At 34.9% G+C, this 22,840-nt stretch overlaps 1 protein-coding gene across 19 annotated transcripts in view; it reads right to left on the bottom strand.

Moving 5' to 3' along the window:
• KIDINS220 (kinase D interacting substrate 220) overlaps window positions 1-22,840 on the bottom strand; it is a 99,640-nt gene that overhangs the window by 26,132 nt on the left and 50,668 nt on the right. For all 19 annotated transcript variants that reach the window (XM_082357594.1, XM_082357583.1, XM_082357588.1 and 16 more), the window contains exons 22-23: window positions 21,921-22,083; window positions 450-628 (exon numbers count right to left, since the gene is read on the bottom strand). In XM_082357594.1, coding sequence (XP_082213720.1) covers window positions 450-628; window positions 21,921-22,083 — 342 coding nt within the window. The remainder of the gene's footprint in view (window positions 1-449; window positions 629-21,920; window positions 22,084-22,840) is intronic.

Below are 22,840 nucleotides of genomic sequence, written 5' to 3'. Positions count from 1 at the left end.
GAACAACTTAAGTTTCTCCAAACTCCTCATGTCACTGTCCGCAAGTTCTAGTCCACAGATTTCAGTTAAAATTTTAAAAGTGATATAGATTTTCTTATCCCTCTGGATAGAGATCCCTATTAAAGACAGAAGACTGGTGACAGAAAAATTACAATGGACTGACATCTTAAAGTGGTGACTGTACCATTAAAAGGAACCTGATTCCAAAGAAGGTTCAGCTATGTAGGCTGGGAAACATAAAAAGGTCAATTTAACAAACAGCATTTTCCTAGCATTCCCAAAAGATGTCAGACTGCCGGTCCTCGGTTTCATTAATTCTCCTGTGTAGTGCTTGGTTCAATATTTCTCGGTGTTTCATGGAGCAGGAGAAACTTATACAGCTAAGTTAGAAATAGGAAAAGTTTTCAGTACTTCAGAGAGGAAAAATTAAATTTATTACTAATACCCACCTGCAATTATTTCCCGTAGTTTGGGGTCTAGATTTACAGTGCATGGCAAAAAGGTTTTTACATCTCGAGCCACAAGAACTGGGGTCCTTGAAGACAAAAACACTTCAAAATTTCTTATATCTCCATCTATTTCTAGGAGTGGCTCAACATCTTTAGTTGTTGGAATATTCTTTGATATTCTTCAAATAAGAAACAAACAAAAATGGTCATTAATGTCACTATTAGGCAAATTCTGCATGTAACTTAAAATTTGTCATTTATAAAAATAACACATTATACACCTTGCTCTCATAATTTTTTTTAAAAAAAGAAAAGAACGAAACAAGTGGTACAGTTACAAAGTTACTAAGGTAACAAGTGTGAGGTCAGAATTACATTGCCCTAATGAAAGGCAGGATTGGGGCTAGGAAAACAGAGAAAGGAAAGTAACATATTCTAGGTCTGTCACATGTTAATGACCACCTCTCAGTGAAGACTAAATGAGTTACCATTTTACACACGTGAGCAGTAGCCTCAGACAGATTACACAGTCTGCCTAAGCCACACAACTAAGAGAATCTGACTGGCTCTAAAATCCGTGCTCATTATAAAATACCATGGTTCTTGCCTTTGCAAAGAAAAGAAGAAATAAAGAATAATTTCTAAATAAACTACATGAACTAGAAAAAAGCACAGATTTTTCCTTTTTTAAAAAAGGTTCTATTTTCTATTATAAAAGTAATCTGTGCTTACTATATAAGCATATATATAAGGCAAAGAAATACAGAAAAACAGAAAGGGGAAAAAAACCACATCATTTTACCAACCAGACACGATAACTATCAATTACCATGTCACTTAGTCTATTTTTCATTATGCATAACTTTTAACCTAGTTGAATTTATATATGTAAATAATTTTGTATCAGGCAGAGGTCTTAAATGTAAAAACAAGTGACATTCATTAAAAAATACTTAGTAAACACTTCTATGTTGAACTATATGAAACTGCCATTTTTATAGGTCAAAACGGTCAAATATTGACAATTCCATAGGGTTCAACCTACTACATGCCAGGCCATGTGCCAATCTGAGGCAGTGAGTAAAAATACATCACAGAGAGATAAAGGAATGGAAAATATGAAGGAGCTTAAAAGACAAGGAAGTAGATGACAAATCTGGATATAACCCAAATGTCCACTAACAAGGAAAAGATAAATAACTTGTGGTATAGCCATATAACAGAATACTACTTAGCAATAAAAAGGAATGGACTTATTTATATATGCAACACGGATAAATCTCATAGTAAATTATGTTGAGTGAAAGAATATAGCAAATAAAGAATACACAGTTGTATTTTTTTCACTTACATAAAACTAGAAAATGTAAACCAACCTATAGTGACAGAAAAAGGATAAAGGTTCCCTGTGAAGTCAGGGATGTGGGGAAGAGAAACGACAGGGAGAGACTTCAAAGGAATGGGAGGGGACTTTAGGAAGTGATATGTCTGCTCTCCTGACGGCGGCGACAATTTGGTGGGGATGCGTGTGTGTGTGTATATATATTTAAACTTCAGGAATTGTACAATTTAAATATAGCAGGTTATTGTATGTCAATTATATCTCATAAAGCTGTTTTAGAATCACTGTAAATCTGAAGATGTCTTCAAAACACTCAATTCCCAATTAGTCAAGAATATTAACTGTGAGATTATACTGAGTCTAGCTTCAGAGAAGCAGTAAGATTTTCATGCCCTTCAAAAAAGTGAAGTGGAATCTTACTCTAATACTAGTTATAGTTACATTATTTCTCTGGGACTAGCACTTGACTACTCAGGCCCACTACTTGGCTAGTAGCCATTTATTAAAAGCCATCTAAAAGAAAATCCAGAGAACAAAATTAGCAAACAAGAAAAGAACAGGGTGCTGGTGAGAAAATAAGGATAGCAATTTTGTCTTAATGAATTTCAGGAAGTCCCTTTTATGGACTCATGCACACGTGCACAAAACAAAAAGCCCTCTGAAATGGGATTACTTCTTAATAAATTAAACTGGCTTTCAAACTGATTATTAAATATATTTAAAATGAAATGGAAAACTTGAAGAATGGTTTCACAGAATCATCTGCAGAAGTGGCCAAAATACCAGAGCTTAAACAGTTAAAAAGGTAGTTCATCTATTTCAGGAGTTTAACATAAAAGACTAAGAAGAGAAGCTAGAAAGATTTAGATGAAAACACACAGCTGACAAGTCACATGAAACAAATTAACTGGATTTTAACGCCAGCTCTGCTTAAGCTTGAATGTGGACAGTGTTCTCGATAGGATGAACAATACTGCTGTTCACAAGCCAACAGTCTGCGGCTGGTTTCCAGATTGAAGTCTCTATTCTAACCTTTTGAGCTCAATACATTAAACTCTTCTACTGAAAGAGATATTTATGTAAATGATAATCTTTTGGCAGTAGGCCACCAAAATCATATGTGCCTTTATTTTTCAGATATTTTTCCAAAGGTTAGTATTTAGAGAATTTAAGCAACTTCACTTTTCAATTAAGAGTGAATTTAAATTTCCAGTATTATGAATCATGTGATTTAAAGTTGCCAGCAGTTAAATGGCCCACAGAAGGCATTATAAAACCTCAGGCATCAGTGATCTCCCAGTAAGTTTAAATGCAATCTCCTTCTATGCTACCAATCTAGCAGTACTTGTTAATGCCAACATCAATGTAAGTTAAAAGCATTTTGATTATAAATGACAGCAGTTTATAGAAAGTCCCTATTAATTCCTTGGCAGAAATTACATAAGCCATTCATATCACTTCCATTCAAAATAAGGTTTTAAATTACATAGAAAAAATTCCATTTTAAATCAAAATATAAATAGGTTCTAAGAGCATAATTTATGAAGGCATATTTACCTTACTTTGTCTAAAAGTAGCTGCCCAATAATGTCATTATTTAGTCGTAAGAGATTAAAAATTAAGATAAATTTTCTTTAAAAATTTAAAAAGGGAAAACTTTTAACTGCCTCAGAATTGAATTACTTTGAAACAATTTAACTTCCAGTAGACTCTCAAATACTTTCTATCAGTGAGTATCCATTTGTTAAATACTCTCTATGCACAGAACACTTGGAGATTCTGGAAGATAGATGGAACACACAGAAAACAGCCACTCAGCATTGTAGCCAAAGGGTGAGAAACAAAAGATAAAATGAAATCCATTGTTAAGTCCATTACTATCTGCGGACAAAAACCCTAGACAACTTTGGAGCTAACCACACTCTCCCCTTCCGTCTTAACCAGGTTAATTCCTACTCATCCTTTGTCTCTCAGCTCAGCTCCCCCGCTTCAGGGAAGTCTTCCGTGAAACCACATTGCATTCCTCTATTACAAACCCTCGTAATAGCACATATGCTTTCTTACATACACGTCACAATTAGAATGTTACATTATTCAGTAGTGGAATTATTTTATTAATGTCTACCTCCCCCCAATACGCTGTAAATTCCATTAAAGCTAAGAACAAGTTTGGTTTTGTTCACCACTGTATCTCCAGTGCTTAGCGCAGAATGCTGTCATATGACTTTTGCTTAATAAATATTTGTAGAGTGAACAAACTACACAAAAAAGTATCGTTCCCAAAGAACTCTATTCTTTTAAAATAATTTTCACTTTAATTACCCTTTCTGATATTGAAAAACAACCTTGTGCTTGGGAAAGAGTACACTGATCCAGGTCAGTTAATTTTTGTACATGGTGTGAAATAAGGGTCCAACTTCATTCTTTTGCATGTGGAAATCTAGTTGTTCCAGCACCATTTCTTGTAGAGACTATTCTTTCCCCCACTGAATGGACTTTGCACCCTTATTAAAGCTTAACTGGCCATAGATGTATGGGTTTATATCCTGACTCTCAACTCTATTCCACTGGTTTATATGTCTGTCCTTATGTCAGTGCCACAGTGTTTTGCTTACTATAGCTTTGTAGTTTGTTTTTTTTTAACATCTTTATTGGAGTATAATTGCTTTACAATGGTGTGTTAGTTTCTGCTTTATAACAAAGTGAATCAGCTATACACATACATATATCCCCATATCTCCTCCCTCTTGCGTCTCCCTTCCACCCTCCCTACCCCACCCCTCTAGGTGGTCACAAAGCACCGAGCTGATCTCCCCGTGCTATGCGGCTGCTTCCCACTAGCTATCTATTTTACACTTGGTAGTATACATAATTCCATGCCACTCTCTCACTTCGTCCCACCTTACCCTTCCCCCTCCCCGTGTCCTCAAGTCCATTCTCTACCTCTGCGCCTTTATTCCTGTCCTGCCCCTAGGTTCTTCAGAACCATATTTTATTTTATTTATTTATTTTTAGATTCCATATATATGTGTTAGCATATGGTATTTGTTTTTCTCTTTCCGTAGTAAGTTTTAAAATCGAGAAAGAGTTCTCCAACTTTATTCTTTTTCAAGATTGTTTTGGCTATTTGGGGTCTCTTGCAATTTCATATGAATTTGAGGATCAGGTTTCTGTTTCTGCAAAAAAAGGCTACTGGAATTTAGAAAGGGATTGCACTGAATCTGTAGGTCACTTTGGGTAATACTGACAATATTTAGTCTTCCTACCCATGAACATAGGATATCTTTCCATTTATTTAGAACTTCTTTAATTTACCAATGTTTTGTAGTTTTCAGTGTACAATTCTTTACCTCATTGGTTAAATTTATTCCTGGATATTTTATTCTTTTAGGCACTATAGTAAATCGAAGTACTTTCTTAATTTCCTTTCAGATTGTTCACTGCAGGTGTATAGAAACTCAACTGATTTTTGTGTTAATCTGTACCCTGAAACGTTGAATTTATCAGCTCTAGTAGCTTTCTTGTGAAATTCTTTGGGATTTTCTACATACAGCATCATGGAATTTGAGATTAAAGATAGTTTCACTTCCTCATTTCCAAATGGATCCACTTATTTCTGTTTCTTGTCTAACTGTACTAGCTAGAACTTCCAGTATAATGTTGAATAGCAGTGGTGAAAGCAGGCGACTTAGTCAACTCAGACTGCTATAACAGAATACCATAGACTGGTGGCTTAAACAACATTTATTTCTCACAGCTCTTAGAGTCAGAAAGTCTGCGATCAGGGTGCCAGCATGGTCAGGTTCTGATGAGAACCCTGTCTCTGATTTGCAGTTAGCTCTCTGATTCTTTTTATAAGGACACCAACCCCATCATAAGGACTCAGCCCTCATGACCTCATCTAAACCTACTTACCTCCCAAAAGTTCCACCTCTGAGTGCCATCACATTGAGGGGTAGGTTTTCAACATATGAATTTTGCAGGGGACACATTCAGCCCACAGCAGCAGGCATCCTTATCTTGTTCCTGTCTTTAGCGGGGAAGCCTGCAATCTTTCACCATCGAGAATGTTAGCAGTGCATTTTTCCATAAATGCCCTTTACCACATTAAGTAAATTCCCTTCTACTCCTAGTTTTCTAAGTTTTTTTTAATCACGAAAGGGTGTTGCATTTTGTCAGATGCCTTTTGTGTATCTATTGAGTAGTCTGCAATCCTTTTTACTTTTGTAAGGTGGGTGGTAACATCCATATTTTCTGATTTTAGTTAATTTTGTTTTTTTTTTCTTCTGTCAATCTAGTGAAAGGTTTGTCAATTTTGTTGACCTTTGCAAAGAGTTTTGGTTTCATCAATTCTCACTACTGTTATTTTATTCTCTATTTCCACTCTAATCATTATTATTTCCTTCCTTTTGCTAGATTTGAAATCTGTAAAATTTGCTCCTCATTTTCTAGTTTCTCAAGGTTAAAGTTAGGCTATTAATACAAGATTTTTCTCCTTTTTAAATATAAGTATTTATAGCTATAAATTTTCCTGTGTGCTGCCTTTGCTGCATCCCATAAGTTTTAATCACCCCTAAAAAGTACCTTGAAGGAATTCCCTGGTGGTCCAGTGGTTAAGACTCTGCGCTTTCACTGCTGAGGGCATGGGTTCAATCACTGGTCAGGGGAACTAAGATCCACATGGCCCAGCCAAAAAAAGAAAAAATTACCTTGAAAATGATTCCATGCGTCACCTTTCATATTGTGTTGGAGAGAACGTTAGCATAGAGGGTCAGAAAAATAGACACTTTCCTTGCTATAGCTAAAGTAACAGAATTACTTTATTACTTCTGTTACTAAAGTAATTAAAAGCTAAAACTGTCCATATGCAGAAGGTTGTGCTGAGTGCAAAGCAACATTCAATGGAGCAAAGAACCTGTTGCAGAGAAAACAAAGAGGCATCTCCACGTGGTGGTCAGAGCTGATTTTCAAGACAACAGTGCGCACACTGTCAGGTTTGCTCACTCTCTAAAGTCACAAAAGTAATGTTGCATTTTATAGGCATCCTATTCAGTAAGCACACTAGGAAACAACAAACAAAGCACTTGTACATGTGGCACACTGGGTATGTAATCATGCCAAGCTTCAGGCTTGCTCATTTGTTTCTGATGTCTGATATTTGATATGTGTGACTTGTATGCTCAAGGGTGATCTAATTAGGGTTGGTAACTACTGCAAACCATAAAAATACTTGTACAGGTTGCCACAGGGATCACTGGCAGAGCTAAACAATGTTACTCTTTTACTTACTAGAAGAGCTTACTCTACATTTTTAAAAAACTATTTCCCATTGAGGGTGTTCATTTCCAAGGAGATCTATTTGGCAAAAACGTGAGGGCCCAAGATTACTTTTTTGTCACTAACGGAGGAAACATGTAGGCCTGTAATTTAATGGATAAAAGAGTGTTCAATATGCAAACTCAGTAGACTACCATTAGACACACAACTTGTATATCTGTAGCTGGGCTTCAGCTGAGCTTCACCTGGGTAGCACAAGGTGTAACTTTGGTGGTAGAAGTAATAGGAGGAACATTTTATGACCACAAAAATCTCATTCTTGTTAAAAAAAAAAAAAAAGGCGCTGAATCATTTTGACACAAAGGCATTTACACTCAAAGAGAAATGAGGTTGTTCAATTGACTAGGAAACAAATGTAGTATAAGCAGAGTGTTTACTGCAATGACTTTCCTTAGATCCAGACTTGATGATCTCAGATTCCTTAGAATAAGGCTGTAATGTTTGACAATTAAAATTAAAAGCAATGAGACTTTTTTAAGGCATAAAAATGTATTTAAAGGCTGGGTCACTTGTTAACTGTCTGTGATCTGGGACAAGTCATTTAACTCTCTAGACTCCAGCTTCCTTATTTCAAAGGGGCTGAGGCAGATTTCTAAAACCCTATCTATGGCCCTCCAGATGCTTCCCACGCCCCTGCCATGTGGGGAGATGCTCTTCTTCTCAAAGTGATGAAGGAAAGCTCTGGCCTACGCACATATGTCCCTTCCACGTCCGAGCTCCCTTGATTTGTGGTGCAAACACGAGACACGTAAGCATAATTTTACTGGCTGTAAGACTGTAATTTTGGTAACTACAGGGATGAGAAAGGATCAACAGGGAAGGTAAAACATGAAAGCCCAAAGAAGTAACTAAGAAAGTATCTGCTTAGGCTCAACTATAATACTGGTAAGGCACTGCCTTCATTCATGTGTATTATGTAAAATGTTCTGAGTGAGGTATCCCTTTCTCATATAAAATCTAATAGAAAGGATATCTAAATGTTGTAAAGAATTGAAAGGAAAATTTTTTTTAAAAACCAGTATTTGTTGAATACCTACTGCTTGCCATTCTTTGAGCCAGATGTTTTATCTGGTTTATCTAATTTCCCAACGTTCCATGAGGTGTTATTTCAGTTTTTAAAATGAGGAACCTGAGGCTCAGAGAGGAGAAGCAACTGGCCTGACATGGCCCGGCTGCAAGGGGCAGAGCTGGAGCCTGCGTCTGCCAGATTCACAAGCCCGTACCCTGCTCCCTGCGCTGGTTCAAACCGAGTGCCACAGACATGGCTCACGATTCTTAAATTAATGATTTACCTGTTTTTAACTCCTTAAAATATAATAAAATAGAATGCTGTTACACATTAAATTTTAACACACTGAAGAAGACCAACATATAAGCCTGTGTTAGCAAGTTATCCTGGTTTTTTGTTTCAATTTTTTTGCAGACTTTGAAATAAAGTTTCTCCTCCATCTTCAGGTATATATTCAAATTCCTTCATTGTTTTAAAATCCAGACCAGCACTTTTCCGTTAAAATTATGCAAGCAAGTACACTACTCCACCCTACGTGCCTGAGCACAGAGTGCCAAAGCTAGTTAGAAAATCTCAGTAATAATTCATGACATGACCTGGGTGACAGGACCTAGTCAGAGAAGCAGCACCCAACACTTCGACTATTAAAAAAAAAATGTGAGCAACTGTAAAATTATATTAGTGATTCACCTAAGAAACAAAATCCCCAATTAAACTTTCAAGTTTCTGAATCAGATTAATTGAAAATATCCCACAATTGCAAAGCAAGTTTAAAAGTTGGTTAACATTTGCATCTACTCATGATTTAGAATTTTCTTGATATTACATTACCAAAACTAAGTATAGAAACAAACAGATGCTTGATCCAACATCGGACTGCAACAATCATCCACACGTTCTAATTTTAATATTCTTTAGAACAGCTCATCTTCCTAACTGAATTTATCAGGAAGTGTTATAATTTGAATCAATTAATTTATATTCATTCTGCTTTATTTATTGGGTTTCTTCGTAAGATTGAATTTGCAACAAGGTTTCCACCAGGGGGGAAAAAGCCTGAAAAACCATGTGCTATAGCATGATGCCTACCCCATTATTCCCATGCAGGTGGTCAGATGATAGCAATTCAGATGACAAAACAGTAATTTCAAGCTAAGGTAACAGAGAAAACTTCAGTAAAGAGGTTAAGAGAGGCAAAACATTTCACAACAGACAATATGAAAATAGTTATCTCTCATTAAAAAAGCAAAGCCCTAGTTTTTATATCAAGAGTTTATATGATGATATGACATTTTAAAATATTCTGACAAAAGTAAATAAGATCCAGTTTTCATAGCTGTTTGAGGAACACTAATAACATCGTGAGGTGCTAGCAAGCAATAAGAGATGTTCATGTTATTGTTGCCTTTAAGAAATCTTAAAAAGTGTTACACTAGTCATATACAGGGCGCAAATGTTTTGCAGTAAAACTCTGAATAACAAGCAGGGGATGGAGGCTCTGAACTCAGAGTCTGCCTATAAATATGCCCAAGATTAAAGCAAAACTTTTATTATATGAGTTATCTTAAAGGTTTAACGTTTAATCAGTAAGGAACCCAAGATCTACAATGTTTAGGATTTAGTATTTTAATATATAAACATAAATTTGTAAGCAGATCAATTAAAAAAAACTCCTTGTTCTTCATATCCCTTTGCCCAACAGTAACTTTAAAAGAATTTTAGGAGAAAAAAGTACTACACTAAACTTAATAAAAACTATACCATACGATCAGATAACCATTCATTTGTTTATGATCATGATTCTCAGTGCTCACAAAAGTCCTGTGAAGCCGTTCTTTAAATAATAGGAATGAAAGTTGAACCTTAGACAGTTTAAAATGTTCATTAAACTCGGTGTTTTTCTTGTTTTTCTGCCGTGGAAAAGGGAAAGCAAAACGCATTCACTCTTATTTCTTGGCCAACCGTGCTAACAATGTTTCTGGTGAAATACTCCCCCCTCGTGGACTTTTTGGACATTGCAAACAGAGGTCATGTGCCTCGTGGTTTTACATAAGCATTTCACCATTACCTTAGCACTTTAATTAGCTGGCATTTTTATTATACATTACTTTTGCTTATTCTCAAATTTTGAAGAGTCTTAAAAGTATTTTGATTTGAAATTCTGAAATCACAAACCTCTGTTGAAAAAAAACAATTTCAGGGAAAATACTGATCTCTACCTGATCTCTAATGGTATATTTAATTTTTTTGACAAATTTGAATCCTTCAATAATCGTATTTGTTTTTTAATGTAAATATGCATAATAGTCTTACTGTATTATAAAATAAACTATAAACCTGCATAGGTAATGATATTTTTTATTTTACATATTAAAACATATTTTAGAAAAACTGATTTTTTAATACTGTTTTCAAATAGTCTTAGTTAATATATTTTAGTTTTTCATGTTAAAGTTAGAAACACACAACTTTGAAACACTTAAAATTCCTTCTTTGTTCTATATTAGTATAAAATACTGAAAATGGCATTATGAGCTTAAATGAGAAAATATTTAAAAAGTCAATTTTATCCTATTGAAAACAAAAGAAAAGCTATTGAAAACGCTATCAAGAAAAAAACTAAAGACACTTAGCGTACATAAAAATGGTATAAAGGCTTAAACACACAGATGTACCAGCTGTTTAAGTGCTGAATATCACAACTGCTTTTTTTTTTTCAGTTTTCCGTACAAAACCTACTGCAGTTAGTAGACACAATCAGAATTGAATGAAGCACTGATTTGGGGTTTTACATAAGTTGGTAAGAAGTTTGCATTTTTTTAATGGAAAAGATAAATTCCATCCTCTAAAAAATGTGGATTTGCTATAACATTCCCATTGATACACAATAAATGATTCTAAATATTCACTTGAAAATGAATAAATTATATCTGGAAATAATAAAATTAGTTTAGTTCTGCATTTCTAATATCTCAGACCCACTGCCTAGCTCTGTAGTCACAGACAGCTTTCTGGCTTCCAGAAATGGGCTGGGGAAGCTCCAACAGCTATGGCCGTGTGACCTTAGGTAATGCCCACTCTCTCTGCCTCCCAGAGTTACAGAGTATTAAATGAAATAATCTAGGCAAATCCAATGTGTGGCATATATTGAGGGCTCAAGTAATACTAGTTACTGCTTTTATTAGCATGTGCCGGCAGGTAATAAACTCTATAAACATTCGGTTAATGAATGAACACAATCAAAATGTTTAGCATAACAAAAACGGAGTCCAGCTAAGTCAAAGGGCCTTTTTAAACAATACTGACAACAGCCTGTAAATAGAAACTGAAGAAGTGGGAGGAACCTGTCTAAAAGCGTGCCCATAGGAAGCAACACCAAACCGGGGCATTCATAAAACCATTACGAATGTAAGAAAAATTCCAAATGCAGCTGAACTCACCGTTACAGGGAAATGCCTATGAAAACATTGCTTTGATTTTACTATCACCTGACAAAAGGCAGAATCTACTAGGTGTCAGCTGAAATATGTAGTCACCATTCAACCTCTGTGTTCTGAGAACCTTCTATGTGCCTTGCCCAGGGATCTACTGGTATTAATGACAAAGGAAAATGTTTACCCACGTTTAGAACCAAGGAAGGACACGTCTGTATGGACAGCTATTTTTTTCAAGATAAAATGTGGCTTCTCATTTACCACCTTCCCCAAATCCATGCTTTCCTCAATGCAAATGTCATCATCATATTTCTTTATTCTTTCAGAAATACCCACTACTGCCTACTCTATGCCAAGAATGTCTAGAAACAAGGAATTCAGAAAGGTTTAAGGAAGTTACATTTCGTGGAGTTAACAGTCTAGTTCAGGAAACAAATATTAAAGAAACAGCAATGCAAATATTTATAAAAGGTAACTATGGGAAGTACCATGAAGTAACATACCAGTCTATAATGAACACATCTAATAAAATCTTGGAGACTGGGATATGCCTGGATACAAAAGGCTTCCTGAGGTAGTGACATTTAAGGTGAGACCAGAATAAGGTGGGAGAGGGGAGGAGGGGCCAGAGAGAAATACAGGTGGAAAGGTAAAAGGCAAGAGGGAGAAGGCATGAGAAGGGGCTGGAAATCCATGCTAAGATTGTTTGGAGCTCCAGATTAACCTGATTCCTGTATTTAGAATTCTGACCAACTATTTCTCGTTATCCTTAGAACCCAATTTGATATTGAAATGACCACCATTTCCATCTTACACTACTCATACATCAAATTCAATACTACTCTACAAGCAAGGTGCTCTGTACACCTATCAGTTTTCAATGCAACAGGAAGCACCTTTCATCCACTCTCAAGCAGGGGTTTAGATGTGAAGGGTAGTGGGGCGGGACAGGACATGCAACTGGCAACTCCAAAGGAAAGAGGCAGGTGAAAACACTGACCCAAAAAGTAGGCTTATAAATCCATCGTTTTATTAGAAAATAAAGAATAAAATGATCTTAAGAAACACGAAACTATTACAGCAGGAGAAACTGGCAGGGAAGTCATATAAATTCTTGCAGATGTTTAGAGTAACTAATGAGTTTTCTATCAGGACACTGCAACAAGACTATAGATGATGTTATTCATTTCTCAGCTTTCTCATATTCATGGAGTGCCACCATGGACCATTCTCTACCACTCATTTCATCTTTACTGTGCGACTGCCACCTACTTTCTCCACAACTTTCCATTTACCCTAATTTTTCTACCCAGTTTCACTATTATCTTCTTCCCAGCACAGGATTCTGAAAACACACTCTCTTAGGTCAACAGGGTTCCCTAAGTCTGTTCCAAGTTATACTGATATGACCAAATAACAGGCACCTTAGAGCATTCCGGGTATGTGTACAATTTTTTCAAGACCCTGCAGTGGATCTCCATTTTACTCAGAGTAAAAGCCAAAGTCCTTACGGTGGTCCTCCTAAAAGCTGTCGGTGACCCGCACCCCCTGACCTCCCTGACCTCATCTCCCCCATTTCCCCTTACAGAATTCCCTCCAGCCACACCAGATCCCTTGTTGTTGCTGTTCCCCAAACATCCCAGGCACTCTCTGGCCTTAGGCCCTTTGTCCAAACTGTTCCCTCTGCCTAGAAATGCTTTCCCTAGATACCTACTTGGCTAATTCTCTCTCTCCTCCTTCAAGTCTTTGGTCAATATTTCTCTCCTCAAGGAGGCCTACCCTGAGCCTCTTGAGCAGTGTGGACCCTGCACCACTCCTCCTTCCCCTAACTCTTTTTATTTTTTCCATAGCACTTGTCACCTTTTAACATGCTGTAGAGGTATGTGTTACAGAGACTGTTTGTCACTCATACCTCCCTGCTAGAGTAATAAGCTCCTCAGCTTAGGGATCTGTGTCTGTATTGGTCATGGACATATCCAGGCTCCTACAATGGTGCCTGGTCCATAATGGGCACTCAATAACTATTTTCTGAATAAATGAATGAATTCTAAGCTTTCTCCCATTAATTTCTCTCATACCTTTGGATGTTGCTATGAGTCTGGTAGCAACAATAGAACAAAGAAGTAGCAAAATATATAAATAGATAAACTCAAAAAACAAACATGTCTAGTTTTCATGCTTCATTTTTTTTCTCCAAACAACAAAAGTAGGCATGATTTGCAGGTATATCGAAGTAAACTAAAAAATTCTGCCCTTCACCTTTATTTATCTTTAGGAAACTGAATTTTCCAATCAATTTCCACAAAGACAATGAATAAAAATAAACAATGCATAATAAGAAATGCATGTTTAACTGTCAACATTACATCTGTTTACAGCATCTTTGTTCATGGTTTGAAGACTCAATCTTCACATTAAACCTGGCAAATATACTGTTATTTATTTTATCCAGTTAAAATATGATTTCTATTTTAGATTATATTTTTTTTTCAACACAAACCTGCTTAGTTTCCTTTCTTATATGGAGAATTATTCATGATTTTCCAAAGAATTCGGTCAGGTTTTTTTTTTTTTTTAAAGATAAAGATATTGATAAAGTATTGAGCCCCTGAATAAAGTATTTACATTATATATACATTAAGGGCAAGAGTGTTTTGGAGGAAAAAATGGAAATAATAATTATACACAAGACAGTAATTTAATAATGGTGGAATGATGACAACACCAACACCTACAGAGAAGTCACACCGTATCAAGAAGATAGAATTTCATTAAGATTCTCAACTGTATATAAAAAACACTAGAAGAGCATACATAAAACAGTATCGGGAATAAATATTTATAGTATCTCAAAACCTAAATTAAGAAAAAATCATCAGTACAAAGAATGTACTTTGTACTACAAAGGAGATAAGACTTCTTCACAAATCTAAACTAACTACTGTCCAATTTTTTTATGCTATTCAAATTCATAACTTAAGTCCACATGCAAAAGAAACAAGCCTGTGCATAATCTGGGCCACATAATGGGGTAGGGAGGGTATCAGTAATCACCCAGAACTTCAAGGAAAGAGGAAGGTGGTTAGTGAGACCTAAACAGAGGCATGAGATAACTAGAAGTGATAAAACTAATAAGCTTATGAAAACTTCGGCTGAATATCAGGAAGGAATATCAGACGATATGATGTTTTATTACGAAAAACGTCCTAAATACAGAAATACTGCTACTTGAACAATTTAAAGATACTGAATTTAGGATAAATGTTACAAACTTGATGTCTGTAGTGTCTAGTCAGCAAGTAGTAGATATTTCCACGAAAAGAAAATGGCTACGATTCTGAGGTTTTCTCAAAACTTATTAAATTGTTTTTAAAAAATCAAAATAAAGGACCAAAACAAAGTATTTTTTGGTAAGGCATTATCCTTATCACAAAACTAATTCTGACCACATCATCCTAAGTAAAAGGTTGGTTGAGCAGTGTCAAAACAGAAATTTGAAACATTATCTTCATGAAAACTATTTAAATTGATCTTTTAAAAACCTCTATCACTGCTTAAAATGCTTACTGAAAAATATCAGAAATAAAGTTTTATACTAAAATATCTCAATGGTGTCTAAAACTCTGTAATAAAAGTAGACAGAAAATCTTTATCTACAGTTTTTATTTTACTCCCTTTCTTCTTACTAAATGTATGTTAACAAAAAAAACCCTCAAATGATCTAGACAAAAGCTTTTAGCTCAACACATAATTGCCAGAAAATTACAATAATTGTACCAATTAAAATAATCTTGAATGAACAGTATGTCATCTTAATGTTCCAATGGTTTACAGAGGGATCTACTTAATTAGCTGAAATTGCTTTCCAGTGTTAGTATCAAATGTCATTTGTTAAAAGTTGAACAATTTAGAAAATAATTTAACAAAGCAATTTTACCAAACACCAAGAACCAACATTTTCTTTTTCAGCTGAATAAAGCAAGCAGATGTGTCATCAAATTGCTATAAAAATAAATGAGGCTTTTTATGGATTAAAAAAATTTTACTACTAGTGTTAAAAATACTATTTTCTGATTGTTTTCACCAAATCAGATTTCTTTAATAAAATAAATGAATATCAATTATATACTGCTGCTTTTTGTCTGTTGTAAATAACACTTTTTATTATTCAAATGACAAGCAACAGCATCAAAGAACTCAACTATGGTTAGCTAGGAACAGTCATCTAAGTTATTCTAACATATTCCAATATACGATTTTTCAATATGTTGATCAAATTGGCTTCCTATAGTTTTTCATTAAGAAATCATCTTAAATTACTTTGTCAATTCCTTAATGAATTCTCAGATTCTTACACATTGTCTTTTTTCTCTTCCTTAGACTAGCTACAAAGCAGTCTTTGTAAGTATTTGCAGGCATATAGGACACAATTATTTCTTTAAAAAAAAAAGGCATCTCAAAATCACCCTGAATCCAGCCCATTCATGGATGGCAGGCCCACCAAGAGCTGAAGTCCAAAATAAGAGATTAACTTAATGGCAAAACAAAGTTCCCATTACCTCATTATACCTCTAATATATAACAGTCTATATTTATTTGAACAAAATAAAATATTCCCCCTACAAAAAGTTACTCCAAGCTATTTTTATTATATCATTAAAAATACCCCCCCAAAAGCATTTCTTTGACAAATGTTCTACTGATATATTAATGAACAGGGTGAAAAATTACTATTATCTTTAAACTACAGGTGATACATTCTCTTTTGTCTGTAAGATATATTTTAATTAATTAAAAATATAAATTTTTGAAAGTTTCCTTGAATATTAGGAAGTCATATAAGCTTGAGGCTCAAATGCTGGAAATTAGGGTGAAAGTTTTAAAAGGTCAAGTAATTGCCTATTAGCAAATAACAGTAGTTTTAGCCTGAAAAGTTTTCTATCATCCAGAAGGCAATGTTTTAGCCTGATATTGATAAAAACCTGTTAATTGGCTGTTTGAGCCATCACATTTTTACTTTCCTCCAGTTGTTTCAAATATGTATCTTTTACCTTCAATCAGAATATAAGTTCCTCAACACTTGAGTATTTGGGGACAAAAGATATGTTGTATGTAATACACCCTCTAATGGTCTAGGAAAAAAAAAAGGGTGTGTGTGTGTGTGTGTGTGTGTGTGTGGTAATGCTGTTTTGGGGAGATTCATGCTGAAGTATTTAGGTGTGAGATACACTTTTGGATGGTTTGGCAAAAGGAAAGTGTATGTATGTGTGTGTAGATATGTGTGTAAGTTGCTCAAGGGCCTAAGATGCTTTGTATAGTTGTCTCTCTATGTACCCCACCTCCTCAGCCAGCCCCTGGAACGCATGAAAGCACAAAGGACAACAATCTAAGCCCTGACCCATAGTAAGAACTCACACTAAATACACACTAAATGAAGAAAATTAACTAGAATGGATAAACAAAAATCAAGGAAAGCCATTTAGGTCTCACACCTATTCATCTTGGTTTCCTTAAGAAAAGAGACAAGATTTCAGGAAGATATGTTTTATTCAAATGATAATATCTAAAATGAGACTGAAATACTCTTCATCCTTTTTATATCTTTTGTCTTCCAGCGACCATCTCAGCAAAAAAGTAACTAGAAAACTACAAAACCATGACTTTCTAATTTAAATTACTGCCAATGATAAGTTAAAAGCTCATTTTCATAAAAACATGCTCAATATTTTCTATATAGTTTAACAACATGCAGAAGAAATAAGATAAATTTTCTGCAAAGAAATTAGACACTGTGCATTTAAAAAAATTTTTTTAAATATATATGATTTTTCACCTGAATAGCTCATTAACCCAAGAGTTGCAGATTCTAATCATACTTGACCTCATTGATGGACTGTCCATCTTACTTCCTACAGGATCAGAACTGGCTAACTTGACTTCTTGGCATTTGTGGATTGCAGGTCTTAAAATACTAATGAACACTGCACCGTCTGCATCCACTTGCTCCATGCCTTTTAGAGGTACCAGCTGATTCTAACATTAGAATCAATCAATCAATAAAGCGTGGTTTGTGATTCATCCTGCCACCATGAAACAAAATGGTAGGTTTTTTTTTTTAAAGCTTTCAATAGAGCTATGTATATATACATAATGATTTTCAATTACACGTGGCATGTGTGTAAAGGTTACTAAAATCACGTAAGTGCACTAAGGAATACAGTTCTTAGATTCATTTAATGTAAACTATGTCCTTAAGTAAAAATCTTAACAAAGCAACAAATATTTACTGAACAATCACTATGGAGAACAAAAGGAATGGGAAGAGGAAAATTTCTTAATAAGAACCACGTACTTCATATTTGTATCCCTCCTCTCTTTTTATTTGCTCAAATCATAGCATTTATCGCCCTATATTTTAATTATTTACTGTGCTTTTCCACTGCTTTAAAATTTCTTTTTAACTCACAGAAAAGCTGAAAGAACAGGACAACCAACTCCCAAACACACCTCACCTAGATTCACAAACTGTCAACATAATGTCTCGATACACCTGCTATCTCCCTCCTCCCCTTATATATGTACATGTATACACATCCACATAACATATACATAGGTATACTTACAGACATATGCACATCTACACACACATACATGCACCTTCCTTTTGCCAAACCATCTGAAAGTGTATTTCACACCTAAATACTTCAGCATGAACCTCCCCCAAATACCCTTACCATGCCTAAGGAAATTAACATTAATTCAAAAATTCTTGCTCCCCAGTTGCCCGCCAAATGCCCTTCAGTGCCCTGCTTTTCTTCTGATACAGATCCCTATCACAGCTCACACACTGCATTTTGGCTGTGGGATCTATCTCTTCAGTCTCCCCCAGTCACCAATATGGAATTCAAGCCAGTTGTCTTGTAGAATGTTCCACATTCCGGATTCATCTGGCTGCTTCCTCAGAATTAGAATCATAGTACAACACGGCTGGCAACTGTACCAGGAAGGTGATGTGGTACCTTCTACCGCATTTTATCTAGTGGCATATGATGCTATGCATCCCATTAATGATGTCAGGCTTGACTATTTGATTAAAAATGTGGTGACAGCCAGATCTCTCCACTGCAAGGGCATGTCTTCTCTGTAATTATATGTAACCTGGGGAGTGATATTTTGAGACCATGTGCGCCTCCTGTTCCCCAACAACTTTCCTCCAGTGGTTTCTGCAACCACCGATGATCCTTGCTTGAATCAATTATCATACTGGGGATTTAAAAAAATGATAATTTTTCTATTTCATTCATTCCTTCTACACTTATCTGCTGGCATTCTCCTAAAACAAAGAATTATTCCTTTTTCCTCTCTTCTAAGTATTATTATGGACTCATTGGATGTCTTTTGTTGATATGTTGTAATTAATTACCATCATTTTTCTTTGTGATTCTCAAATGGGCCCAAGTTTGAAAGGTGCTCCTTCAAGCTAAGTCCTGTGCCCTTCTGTGCAGACCTCACTGTCTTTGAACAGTTCCTTCCTTGATTTCTGGCACATTACAATGCAGGCTCCCCTTGAGCTTTCCCTGCCTTAGACCTGGAATTAGCCATTTCTCCAAGGAGTCCCAATCAGAAACCAAGATCTAGGCACCAGATGTGCTCACAATTTGGGGGTATTTTTGCTCCCTTTTGGTGGGCAAAACTAGAGGAAACCTCATTTTAAATTATGAGTTAATATTTAATATCTCCAAATCCAGTCTACTACCATAGTGCTCTTCCTAATTTCTTCCATTCAATATTTGTATCTCCCTTCTCCCATAGGGAAAACACCAGCTTCCAAAAATATCTATTAATTCATTTTTTACTCTATCCTATGATACATTCAAAAGGATTTCAGGAGTATAATACCAATACTATTATCAACAACAAACCTACTAAGCTCAAGATTTCTTTGCAGTTAATTTTGTCTTCAGTATATTACACTAAGAATAAAGAATCAGAGAGCTGAGTTCAAAGGTGTTTGAATTAATTTTTTTCTGTGTGGTTATATTTTCAATTTCATGTACCATTAGGATCATTTCTTTCTGTTTGTATTCAATATTAGGGTTTGCTTTTCCCATCCTTTTTGTTTCTCGATTATGATACGAAAGGCAAACTACATAAAAATGTACATTCAGAAACATTTCATTCCCCATCTAAGCATCCTCTTTAGGTAAACATTTTTATTAGTTTCTGGCTTACCCTTCCCATGGGTTTGTTTTATATTTTCATGAAAAATAATACATACCTACATATGTATATACAGATGTTCTTATTCCCCCTTCTTTCTTATACAAACAGAAACATGTTATATACTCTTTTGCACTTTACATTTTTCACTTACTAATATATCCTGAAAATTCCTCCATATCAAATCATAGTTTTTTCTCATTTTCTACAGCTACAAGGTACTCTATTATGGTAGCTGTGCCATAATTTATCCAACCAATGTTCCTATAAATGTGCATTTAAATTATGCTGCTACAGATAAGGTCACAATAAACAACCCTGTATAACCAGTTTTATAACTGTGGAGGTGTGTGTTTAAATTTCTACACGTGAGATTATAGGATCAAAAAGTAAACATGTATTTACCTGGTCGCCTTTGTACCTCCAGCATCAGGAGCAGGGCCCCCAAGTAGCAGACACTTAATAGATTTTTTTTGATTGAATTCAATTATGAATATTTTTGAGAGCTTTAAAAACTTTTTATTTTCACATCTCTTCTGCTTCTATTTCCTGAGGACACAGACCTTCTTTCACCAATTACTCACCCTCTTCACAGAACATGTAGAGGGCCCAGTGCTGGAAACCCTAAGCACACAGTCCTTAACATGTGAGAAACTGATCAATGTTCCTGGACTCCTGAGACACAATAAACTTCTAAGCATTATATTCAATTAAAGGAAGGTGAAGAGACTGACTTGAGTCCTATGTGTATCAAACCAAAAACTGTGCTCATCTAGCAAACATTCATTATTATACAGCACCTATGCTATGATGCAAACGTTTATTCATGAAATAATATTTTACTGCACAACCAAGGGAAAAATCAGTCATGTATCTTATAATAAAAAGATGATTTCTAAAACATCAAAGAGCAGATGCAATCAGTGACACTGCTCCACAGGCCCATGGTAGTTGTGTGTCGCTGCCATCTACGAGAGCACCTACTTGACACAGCTCACAGAATTCAATCTGTTTAATTTAGCACAAATTAAACAGCAAAACCTACAAGAGCTCAAGTCTGCAGACTAACACTACAACCAGCCTCTATATTCTAAAATCAGTTATTCACCTAGAAAATATTAGATAAAATATGCACATGAAAAATGGGGATTGGAAAATAATGAAAGCCACATGCTGACAATACTCTAAGAAAAATTACTTGGAATCTTAAAAGTTTTAATGTATAAACTCTACACTGAATGGTTCGTTAGATTTCATATTTCATTTCATGTTCAAAATAATAGTTTCAATTATACCAAGTTTTATACCATTGTATAGTTCCCTTGTATTATATTTTTTCTAAGAGGTATTTTTATTTAGAGTTGTAATTGAAAACTTTGAAGGTATTAAGTATTCTGGTAAACAAAAAGGATTATAATTTTATTTGTTTATTTGACAAGAAAGTCAAACTCTTAAAACTTGACATGCTTGACATTTCATTGAGCATTAACTGTATGTCTTTCCAGAAAAAATTAATCAATTTCTTTACCAGAGGTAGACTTAAAACGTACTTCAAATGACTGACTATAAAAGAAAAATAAATTGTTCGTTTTATAGAACAATTTATTGTTCTATAAAAGCACAATAAATTGTTCATATATTTTATAAATCCTTTATTGTTTAATGCAAAGAATGCTTTCCAGCCAGTATTCACAGTTCCCCAAACCCTCCAGATATAAAGCTGTGAATATACCTGCACTAATGATTTGGAAAATGTAACCTCCTTAATATTCTATAAAGACACTTAGAATAAAAAATAAAATAGAAATAAATAATAATGTTTTAAGGTTTGCATTTTGTATATATAAATAACATAGAGCTAATAGGACTATGAAACATTTTTCATCATATAGGTTACATTGAGAAAGGAAGAATATAGACAAATAAAGCTGTAAATTTTACATAATGGGATATATACCTGTGCTAATACAACTCCAAATTATAACGGAATTAATGAGAATGATTAGTTGAACCCAGAACTCTACATTTTATACATTTTGTATTCATTTTGCTTTATATGCATTAACTTTCTTCTGAAAAGTCAACTCAGTCTAAGATAAATTTAAATATAAAGAGGTCAGATAAAGTACCTTTCATAGATGGTTTTTAATGTCATTTGATCTGGAATACCTTCAGTCTCTTCCAAATATAATATGAGCCATGAAGTTCGGTATGGCCACTGCTCAGTAAGGTTGATCCAGCTAGCAAGCCTGTCCCAGTTGAAACTTATCTGATTGGCTCTCAGTAATCGCCCTTTAAGGAATACAAAAAATGTTTTAAGTTAATAGGCATGTAATGTTAAGCCAAATATTCTGTATATTCAAAAATAACTCAACTTTAAATGTTTTAAAATTTGCCATTTAATTTACACTACAAACTGAAACCTAGTATTTATGTGGATATGGCTTAAACACAACTCTGTTTAATTCTAAAGTAATTTTTTTGTGATTTGCCGTTGGTGCTATACACTGCTTTGATGACATTTACGCAGGCAAAAATCTTTCAGGATGGCATGTCAGACAGTCTCCACCCTACCCACAATCATACAGCAGAACATCAATGCACCCATGATGAGCCCCATCCTCCTATGGACCTTGAACAAATCCAAATATGCTAGTCCACTCGTTTTATTACGGGTAAATGTACAACCCCATACACCTTCATTTTTATGTACTAAGGGTGGCTTATGTAAGTAATCTATCAAGTGAATAATAATATGTTTCTAAAATTTGTTTACATATATTTTAAAAATCCTGTCTATCACCGGGGTTTTCTTAGGACTCTAATTCAGTGTTCTACCATTGGGCATGCCTACATTAGGACACTTGCAATCCTTGAACTTTCAGAACAGATGATTTGTTTCATTGCTGCATCAATTTTTCCTTGATCTCGTTGGGATTCTCAACTGCTGATATCATTGCTTTTTACTTTTAAACATTGTCAGTTTTATTTCATCATTATCTAGACTAAGATATCTATTTGTTTTGGTTCAAATACGAATCATCCCTTT

Source organism: Balaenoptera borealis (genome assembly GCF_965194805.1).
Source record: "Balaenoptera borealis genome assembly, chromosome: 15".
In the NCBI taxonomy this organism is placed as follows: Eukaryota; Metazoa; Chordata; class Mammalia; order Artiodactyla; family Balaenopteridae; genus Balaenoptera; species Balaenoptera borealis.
The sequence above is the reverse complement of the archived record's forward strand: the minus strand, read 5'-3'. Positions and strand labels throughout refer to the sequence as shown.